At 33.9% G+C, this 10,927-nt stretch overlaps 1 protein-coding gene across 14 annotated transcripts in view; it reads left to right on the forward strand.

Annotated features, from left to right (window-relative positions):
- Phf14 (PHD finger protein 14) overlaps positions 1-10,927 on the forward strand; it is a 186,147-nt gene that overhangs the window by 97,083 nt on the left and 78,137 nt on the right. For 11 of the 14 annotated variants that reach the window (XM_006236105.5, XM_063286469.1, XM_063286474.1 and 8 more), the window contains 2 exons: positions 1,758-1,808; positions 1,932-2,053. In XM_006236105.5, the coding sequence (XP_006236167.1) occupies positions 1,758-1,808; positions 1,932-2,053 (173 nt within the window). Of the gene's footprint in view, positions 1-1,757; positions 1,809-1,931; positions 2,550-2,644; positions 3,790-10,927 lie in introns of those variants that run through there. The other 3 variants (NR_174140.1, NM_001398909.1, NM_001110492.1) reach the window with 2 other exon arrangements.

The raw sequence follows: 10,927 nt of genomic DNA on the forward strand, positions 1-10,927 counted from the left end.
TCATTAACTGCCTAGCCCCTCCCTCACTGTAAGGGTTGTAGGAGTCTCTGAGCATTTTGTGCAAATGATGGTGGAACTTTAATGGATAGTTTGAATATTTTTTCTTTAATATTCTCTACCATTCTGAAACCTTACTGAAATGGCCTATATATGAAAGTTATGGTATATGAGTACCAAGAAAGTAAAAACTAGTTTTTGACAGATCTTATGTGTTTATATTATATAGTAAAGTGCAATTGTGTATTAGTTGTAAATAAACTATTCGTAGTTTATTTTATCAAAAAAAGTTTGAAACTTTGGATGGACTAAACATTGTGTCATCATGACTTATTCTCCCCATCTGCAGACCACTGTTGTGGAGACTGGATGGAACAGATGAGATTTAAAGAACATTTATTTCAGAATTAGATAGGTTCCAAATAACTGAACTTTTTGATAGTTGTTTTATTGGTTATTTTATTTTTTTACATTTCAAATGTTATCCCCCTTCTCTATTTTTCCTCCATAATCCCCTTATCCCATTCCTCCCCCCCCCCCCCCGCTTCTATGAGGGAGCTCACCCACTCACCCACTCCCTCACTGCCCCTACCATTCCCCTATACTGGGGCATCAAGTCTCCAGAGGACCAAGAGCTTCCAATCCCATTTGATGCCAGCCAGATAAGGCCATCCTCTGACACATATGTGGCTGGAGCCATGGATCCCTCCATGTGTATTCTTTCGTTGGTTTAGTCCCTGGGAGCACTGGGGAGGGAGGGGTTCTGGTTGGTTAATATTGTTGTTCTTCCTATGGGGTTGCAAATCCCTCCAGTTTCTTCAGTCCTTCCCCTAAATCCTCCATTTCAGTCAGAATATCTTTTAATAAAAATGCATTAATGTTGTCAGAAATCCTAAGTTTCCTTGTCTTGAACGACTGATTTTGTTAGTGGTAGGAAATCACAGAGTATGACATTTGTGCATTTTTGGTACTAATTAGCAAGGGACTAGATAATCCGAAGAACTGATGATTACAACAACGTTGATGCATCTATTTTAGAAAATAGTTCTGTTGAGGATTATTTGATACCTTTCTAGTTTTGAAATAATTTTTTTAAATCTCAGCTAATAGAATAAAATATAAGTAATACCTTGTGTCTCATCTAGTCTCTAGGGCAGTGGTCTGCAAATGGGGGTTTAAGTCTTCAGAGGCTGAGCTCTGTAGGATAGAGAGTTTAGCCATGGTGGCTGTAAATACCAATATTGTATTTCCTTTAAACATGTGGATGCCTTCTTTCAAATGAAGTCCAAATACATGTAGGATAAAAGCTCTTTTACTACATTATTTTAGCTAGTCTTCATAATTTGGAAATTTTGGTCTTTACTTTCTGCCTTTTTTTGTGGCTACATGGGGATATTTTTTTTTTTTTGTATTGCACAAGCCTATGCATAGGTACATGTGTGGGAAAAAAATAGATATGATTCCGGTTTCAGTGTTTTAGCTGTAGAAGTGGTTTATGTTAAGACCTGAAAAATTACTTTGAGTAAATCATTTCATGTAAGTATAAAATATGGAAGAAAGTTTTGAAGTATTAGTTGTTTCCTACCAATATGTGTATATTTATTTAAAAGGGTAGTATGTTCAGTGACATAATTTTAACAACATGCAATTGAGCAATGCAACATTAATTAGAAACACCAATTTTCCAACATAATACTTAACAAAGAAAATTTATATTTATCATAATAAACCTTAAGAAATTTTATGGGTTTTCTTTCCAGAGAACCAGAGGACGAAAGAGAAGCTTTGTTCCTGAGGAAGAAAAACATGAGGTTTGACTAAGTTAAATTCTTTTTTACATAGTCTGAACTTTGGGAAACATTCTTGCTTTGAGTAATTTCCACTTCATTCTTCCTATTCAGATCTGCTTTGTTTCCTTCCTTTTTGTATGGCAGGAAAGAGTTCCTAGGGAAAGAAGGCAGAGGCAGTCTGTGCTGCAGAAGAAGCCCAAGGCTGAAGACTTAAGAACTGAATGTTCAACTTGCAAAGGAACTGGAGAGAATGAGAATCTCGTCAGGTAAATTGAATGCAGAGACGTTGCTCCTAGGGGGTCAAAGCCAGATGCCCATTTTTATTTTTTTTAATGACAGATACAGTAAAAACTACAGAAGAAATTCTTTATAAAATTCTATTTAATGAAAATTCTCCTTCAGAAATAAATTTTCTCCACTTATTAATGTGCTAGACATGCTTATACTGTAGATTGAGATAAAAATAACTGAGTATGGATCTTGAGCAAGAGAGTTCATTTCACTTGAGAGTAAATTGGTAATGTTTTATGTGAAGAACCTGCAGATATATTTGTTCTGAGTACCTTGTACTAAGATTATTATGTTTCATCTCATTAGACCGCAGTTTCTAAAGACTTCGCATATCATAAAAGTTGAAGTTTATTCACATTGGGTGATTATAGAGTATGATTGGCAACAAGTATCTTAGTAGTTCCTCATTCCTTTCCAAAATGAATGTGTTAAATGCTTCTCTGTTATGAAATAAAGAAAGGTGAAAAGATGGCCTAGATAGACTTTATTTTTTGTTTGGTTTACTTCTTTGTTTGTTTTGTTTTTGTACTTTAAAAATTTTTTAAGTCAAACATGATACCTTCCAGGAACTTCAGCTGATGCTGCTCTGTGTCTACTCCTCAAGCTTCAAAGACTTCTCGTTTTAGCCATTTGTATCTGTGGCTAAAAGAAGAAACTACTCAAAGTGCTTGGGGGTGGGGCGTGGATGGAAAGCAAGAGATGCTCATTCAAAAGAGTTTCTAGTCTTTCAGAGGCCAGTGACACAAAGTTCGCACAGTGTGGAAGGGAGCATTTTTCTGAGTTCTTACAGAAATGATATTGAATAAATCTATAGTCAATTAACTGGGAACAAAAAAAGTAAACATTTCAAAAGGAATAAAAAAATGATAAAACCCCTCTTTGTATTATATGATTTAAAACATTTACTATTAAAATGGTTTCATGTGTTTCAGTCACTAAGAATATAACTTCTCTTCGTATTACTTCATAAAAGGCATTGAGTTATAAAGTTATTAGGTTTTTTTATTTGAAAAGATTAGAAGGAAGTAAAAATTCTAGTGCAAAAGTAAAAGGATAGGAACTGCTCTATAGATTTAAGTTTTTTCACATGAATGATCGTTTTTCCATTAGGACTTTTGAAGACTGACAATAGTGAGATCATAAGCATACGTATGACATAGTTGTATACACAAAACTATGAACATTGTTTTAATGTTAGCCTCATATAATTAACAAAACTCAACCAAAGGAAATTCCATTGGGCCTGGAGTTAAGGTTGAGGAGCTTGATGAATTTGAAATTATCCAAGATTCAATGCTGATACTCTCCTTTAACTGTTTGAATCTTTATAGAGTATATCTTTTTAGAGAAAGTACATTGATTCTCGATCATTTACTATAGATCTATAGATTTTTACTGGCTTGTATTTTTTGGATATATATGACATTAGAAGTGAATACAGTTTTTATTTCAAGATCTGTTTTTTTCACTAGGGCATTTCTAAACCATATTTTAGTTGCCTTTCAAAAATAGGTTTCATCTTTCTTCTAGACTGAATAAGATTTTTTAACCTTTCTTATCTATTTGATGGCTTTCTATTAAAAATTTATTCCTACTCACATTATTTCATAAGCAGTATCAGGAATTTTGTCAGTTTTTGGAAGGTAACAATATTTGTAACTCCACAGTTGATATATAAAGCTAGTTACTTTGTTTGGTTTGCCTTATAGGAGTGTAAACCATCTGTAAAACTTTTAAAGGAATTAATACAGACACAATTGAATGTTTTCACTAATATTTTTGAGGTTAAGGTGGATAGGAAGTAAGCTTACAAATGTTTTTAGTTGTAATGTTACCATTCTTTTAAAAAATTAGACACCACTGTTCTTGGATTTAAAATTTTTATGTAGAATTTTGTTTTCTTAGTAAAACTAATTTTATACTTAATATTTGTTAATTTGTTTGACATATCATTTATTTTTTAATTGGCACCATTATTATTTGAAAATTCCTTTCTCCAAAGTCATATTTTTATCGTATTGTACCTTTATCATTCATATATACTATTTTATCTCTGCTTTTAATATACTTAATTTATTATTCACACAGATATTCACTTAATTAATTAATTTGTAATCTTAGGGACTGAACCCATGATTTCATGATGATCTCTTAAGTATGACTTTTTTTTCTTGTATAGATATATATTAAGGGCAGGAAGATAGCTAAGTCAGCAGGGGCCCTGCCATACTAACATGAACTAAGTTACATTCCCCGTACTCACAAAGAAGCTAGCTGTGTAAGATTTTGAGTACAATCCTTCTGCTTTAGGAGGCAGAGACAAGAAGATCTTGAGGCTCACTTAACTGCTGCTATGGCTTTACCAGCGAACCTCTGATCTCAGGGAGAAACATTGCCTCAAGTAAATGCCATTATGTATTTTCTGAAATGATTAAATTATTTTTACCAAATGAGAACGGTATGATTATCAAGGTCATAAAAGTACTTAACTTACCTTTAATGTTATCTTTAGGGATTTGAAAAACAGTACTTCCTTTTCCCCGTCTTCCTTTTACACTTAAACATTATCTAATAAATCACCCATTAAAGTCATACTCCTTTATGTCTTAAAAATACACAGTTAAAAAGCTAAAGGACGACTTGAGGCTTGTTAAATTATGGTATCTCTCTGAATGTATTTGCTTTGATAATGATGTTCTATATTTACATTGCCCACTTCCTGATGCCCAATTTATTTTATACACAGAAATGCTAGATAAATGAATCATAGACACTTAATAAACTCCATATAAGCATTGGCTCTTTTTGTTTAATAAAAATATTATGATTAAATTTAATCTAAGAGCAAATCGGGGCACTAAATATAAGAACATGTATCTAATAGGTGTGTGTTAAAGGCTTAAAATTGAGAATTGCTTTTATGTGCAATTAGAATGCATACTTGTATATGTATATGTGTATTAGGTAAGGAAGGAAACCTGATACACTTATACAAGAGTAGACATGGAGGAATTTTTCTCTTTTGAAGTATTTGATTCTTTAAAAGTTGAATCGTGTAGATAAGCAGTCCTTTCATCTCCATGAGTTTTTTACTCTGCTATTAAATTGAGAGCAAGACTGAACTGTAATCCTCATAGTTTCTATTAACCAGGTAAACACAATGTGACACCCTTTCCTACTGTGTGAGAGACATACCAAGGAAGATGCTAGAAAATTTTTATCTGTGCATTTTCTTAAGCTAATACCTTTTATTTTATTTTATATACAGCTGTTAAAAGCATGTTGATAGGAAATAATCTGTGAAGCTATCTCAGTTTTATAGCTAATTCTACACTATTAACTGCATGCTGGAGTCTCCTCTAACTATATGGTGAGTTATGTAGACACTGAACAGTGTTGGTTATAAGGTTAGGATGTTAGCTCGATGCCTAAGGAATGCTATCAGCACTTTGATTTTTTTTTTTTTTATTTTAGATGTCTTACTTCAGGATGCTTTTTCCTAAACTAAATTTGATTGCATCGTAAACTATTAGGGACACCAGCAAGAATTCATGTATAATAGATTTTATTTCAAGTATTAGTCTCTAATACTGAGTATATAGATTTTTAATTAACTTTTTTCTAGCCAGTGTGTATGGTTGTAAATTTCCTGGATCATAATTGAGTTTTTCTCTCTGAGATTTGATTGGACTGATAGTGATCCTAATTTGGCTGTCATTTTGTTAACTATTTTCAAAGATAATTTTTCCCTGTTCTACTCCTGTACATGGTAGGTAAGTGCCCTACCTCCTTGAGCTATAACCTAGGCCCTATAACATGGTAATTACTTGTATGTCACTGAATGTCACTAAAAATAGATTACTCAAGTTACTTTAAAAAATACAATATGCTTTTGTTTCCTTTAAGGAAAGAATTCTAGAATTCTATCACTATTTTTACAATTTCTTCATTACTGACTTTATAAACTTCTAATATAGAAATTACTATTTTTAATGTGTGACTGTTATATTTGTTGTACTAGTGACTGAGCAAGGTCCTGCTCATACTAGGTAAATGCTCTATCATTGAACTGTACACCTAGACTCCTCCCACCTCTTTTTTTGTTGCTGTTTACAGTCTCAATAAATTGCCTTTTTGTGTGTTTTAACAAATGATGTTAATATTTTGACAACATATTTAGTCTTCCTAATTCTCATGGTAGATTGAATATAAAAGGGAAAGCACAGGTACCATAGCTGATGTATTTATTTCCTAAAAATTAATATCCTGGAACTATCTTTTGTTTAATTTTAACAGGGTTCATATCAAAGCAGAAGAAAAAGCCAATATTCTAAATCTAGACTGAATCATAAGGGATTGCTTGTATTTAAATGAAGTTATGGCCTCATAGTAACTTTATTTTCTGAAGTTTTAACATTTGACTTCAGGTGATGTGGTGGAGACGAGTTTCAGACAGGGTTGCCTAGGCTGGCCTGGAAGTGGAGACCAGACAGACCCTAAGTGCACAGTGATTCTTTTGCCTCTAGTTCCTTTGTGGCAAAGCTGACACTTGGCTTTATTTTTGAAACAATTTTAAAACACAGTTTTAATAGTCTTCCTTTCATGTTGCTTTATAATTGATTAAGCCTCAGAATGGAAGCCAGTTTTCTAGCTCTTCTGTCTCTCATTATTCTAGGACAATAAAAACAATAAATATCAGCTAGTTCCTTTGATGAGTAGCAGATATCCTATTTAAACACCTCTGTTTGGGTGTAATTTTTCCTCCCTTAAGTTTTCACTCCCTTCAATTTGTTATTTATTTTTATTTTTGAAACAATATCTTTTACTCTTTAGCTGTACCTGGCTTTTAGTAAAAAGACTGAGGATTTTTCTGTATTTTAGGAGGCAGCATGGTGTAATACACTATTTATATTCACTGTTGGCTTGAACCCCATGTTTGCAACTTGCGACCTTCGCCTTCCATCTCCTCTTGGTCTAATTTTACTGTTCAAACTCACAGACAACAATGCCTCTAGGTTATCTGGAATGATGTACCATAGGTTAGGTAATGGTAAATGTTCTACATGTACTAATAAGAAAACATGCAATTGTTCATCTCATTCTGTATATTCATCTTATTTTTCTACTTAGCAAAGCAGGCAGTGTTATTGCTACTGACTTGGTTTTGGTGAGAATACTAAGGCACAGAGTCACTTCCCAAAAGTTGTATAACTGAAAAACAATGAATTCAAGATTACACCATCTCACTCCAAATTCCACGATGTTGGGTATTTTATGTTTTAGTTCCCTGCTGCTTAAAACTTGTGTGTGAGTTCCAAGCATGTGGCAGAAGCCATTAATGCTAGTATTTGTGGTCAGAGGCAAGGTGACAATTGTTGGAGACCAGTCTGAGTTACATAGTCACATAGTAAAACTCTTTCTCCAAAAAAACAAAAAAAGCTTTGTTACAGATTTGTGTACAGTCAGGTTGGTGGGACTCATTCAATCCTTTTTGGTTTTTTGTTTTTGTTTTTGTTTTCTTTTTTTTTTTTTTTGAAGACTTTGGACTATCTTCATTTTTTTTCAGTTAAGTGAGTGCTACAACCTTATTCTTTTAAGCAAGCTGTTTTTAAAAAATTAACATTTATTAAAGCATTCTACTTATCCTTTTGAACTTTCTAAGTCACTGTGTTATTATTTGGTTTTACTTTCTACTGAATAAGAATCATAGCACTAATAATGGGATAGGGAACTTTATCCAGGCTTTTCTGGAATATGTGATGTTTAAGAAGATGATTTTACATAACTTTAAGGTACATCAACATTTCCATAGTCAGTGAATATAATTACATTGTATTTATAGTGTGTGTGTGTATTTAAATGCTACATGCATACATACTTAGCTGACATATATAAAACATAAATTTAATGGCGTGCAATTTATTAAAGTTGCCATTTAGCTAAAACTGTGATGCTATGCATACCTTTACTCTTTTAGTCATTAGTAATATTAATTTTGTTCATCTTTTAAAACTATATTCTGTGGTACTTCTGCCTTAGGAACAGTGCATCACTGCTCCAGGTTAAACCTAAATGCCACACTTAACTTTAGAGAGGCAAATAATTAATCACTCCTTTGTGTAAAAAAGCTATTCAAGCATCACGACTTCCATTTTGTAAAGAACTTTGTAGGTCAGATGTAGCTCACAGAAGTTGTTCTCTTGATTATCTGTGATCTGGAGGATTATTATTTTAGTAGAAGTGGGTCATTTAAGCATACCAGTGCAAAGTAATGAATTTCAGTCTGTTGAAAGTCAGTAAGCTTAGTAAATGAGATTATTTTGTACTAATGTTCATAAAATGTCAGTTTGTCCTTGCCTGAGAAGTCGCATGCTGTTAACCCATTCTTCTTTCTGGCTTGTATAAGTAAACTTCCTGTGTCAGAAGTCATAACGATAGAGTCACATGACATAGCTTATCCTGCTTGCCTGTTAAGATGCCTTCCTGGATCTGCACAGATAATTTAGGTGACAGATTGTGATTTTAAAATTCTGTTAGCTCCATAAGGGTATAGTATTGAAACTATTAAACCTGCCCCTGCACCGCCCCTCCCACCCCAACACACACACACACACACTTTACCTTCTTCAACTCATTCTCTAACTTTGATATATGCCATTAGTATAATCCTAGGTTTCTTTTTAGGACTGTTGATGTACATGGATTGGTTGTTGACTAGTACAACTGGAATGATCATTTTCTTGTTTATTGAGGGACTGTCTTTCCAATTCTGGTTTTATCTAAGTCAAGTGGCAATAGTATTCACAGTAGTGAGAAACAGAACATGAGAGTTATCAGAAAACATCTAATAACTAGGAGAAAGGGTGGGCAGAATACAAAAGGCTACAATTTGAAGATTACAAGCGATAAAGTTGTATTAGCGTACTTGTCTTATTACTGTGATACAGTACCCTGAGAAAAGCAGTTTAACGAAGGACTTACTGTTTATTTCCTTAATTTTGCCTCTCGTTTCCTGGGTGTAGTTCATCATAGAAAAGGAGCATGGTGGCAGGAGCTTGCTTCTGCTGGTTACATTACATCTGTAGTTAGGAAGCAAGAGGGAGACGAATGCTTGTCCTCAGCTTCGTTTCTTCTTTTATGTAGTCCAGGATCCCAGCCCAGAGTGGGCAGGTTGTTCCATCTTCTTTAGCCTAATAATTCCACATAGGCGTGCCCGGGGACTCATCTCCTGTGTATTTGTAGATCTCTGGTTTACAGTTGAGATGGGAGTTGTAGTTTACTGGTACATTTCTGTATACATAAGACCCTGCTTTACTCTTCAGCCCTACATGAGTCAGCCAGTTAATTTGAGGTTGAGCCATGAGGTCTTCAGAGAGTCTGTGTCTTTGAGGAATGCAGATAGTATTTCCACTAACCAGTTCTTTAATTTTGAAGAGAGCACTGCATTATTAGTTTAGTATGTATATGTTGTGAGGTTTGCTGGTGTGTTTGGTTAACTGTATGTATGGAAGTCAACTTTTGTTACCTTTTCTTATAAGCAGTTTTCCTTGTTTTTGAAACAGGGTCTATCACTGGCCTGGGGTTTGCCAAGTAAGTGTGGCTAACCAGTGACCACAGAGGGTCACTTGTCTGTCTTCCCCAGCACTGGAATTGTGAATGGCATCACAGATGCCTTTTTGTTGTTACTCATTTTTGTTTTGTGTTTTTATTATTTTTTATTTTTTTATTTTTCCTCCACCTTTATTAACTTGGGTATTTCTTATTTACATTTCGACTGTTATTCCCTTTCCTGGTTTCCGGGCCAACATCCTCTTTTCCCTGACACCTTCTATATTGGTGTTCCTCTCCCCATCCTCCCCTCATTACTGCCCTCCTCCCTACAATCAAGTTCACTGGAGATTCAGTCTTGGCAGGACCAAGGGCTTTCCCTAGGAGTCAAATTCAGGGATTCATTTTTGAATAGCAAGTACTTTACAAAATGACTTATCTGCCTAGTTCTCAAAATTGATCTTAAAATACATTTAAGTCTCATATTCCATAATTTGTAATATTGGAAAAGAAATTTTAGAAATGTAAAATGTTACTCATATATAAGAAATTCTAAACAATTTATAGAAAAATGTTAATGATTACTATTTTAATATTCTTAAACTGTAATATTTTTCTCATTTTGATTTTACACATTTTACAGACTATCTTGTCGAAAGTCTGAGTTAACTATACGGCATTTGTGTCTCATTTAGTGTTTATTAAAAAAGAAGTATGGTAGAATTTTGCTTTAACTTGAAAAGCTTGTCTTTTTTGTTCAAAACAAAATAAGCTGACTTTTAAAAAATAAACATGACTTATGTAGGTAGGAGTATCATATCTTGTACTGCCTATTAAGTGACTAGCCACTTTTCTGAGTGATAGTAGATTGTTCTTCATTTTAGTTCTTAACTAGGAAACAGTTTCCAGGGATGGTTACATTAATCCTAAACTGAAATAAATTATGGTTACCAATTGCAGAATTAGCTTTTCAAATTATGTTGCATTTAATAAAATTTAAAGATGAATATAGGTCTCGTTATATCCAGCAAGCACCTTTGTGAAAAGAATTCCCTTGAATGTTGCTCTCATTTTCTTGTGTAACCACATGCTTTATTAATAAAACACATAGTGCACAATTGGGCTGATGCTGTAAGAAGGCTCCATGGCTGACTCTTACCACTGCCTGTAAACAGGGTTCCTCTCACTCTGTATCCCTTCCAGCCAGACAGCCACTAAAACCACTGCCCTGTAGTTTCCTGAAAATGCCGTAATCCTTCAAATGCCACATTAAATTGAGAGGGAAAACTATCAGTGCCTGC

Source organism: Rattus norvegicus, chromosome 4 (assembly GCF_036323735.1).
Source record: "Rattus norvegicus strain BN/NHsdMcwi chromosome 4, GRCr8, whole genome shotgun sequence".
In the NCBI taxonomy this organism is placed as follows: Eukaryota; Metazoa; Chordata; class Mammalia; order Rodentia; family Muridae; genus Rattus; species Rattus norvegicus.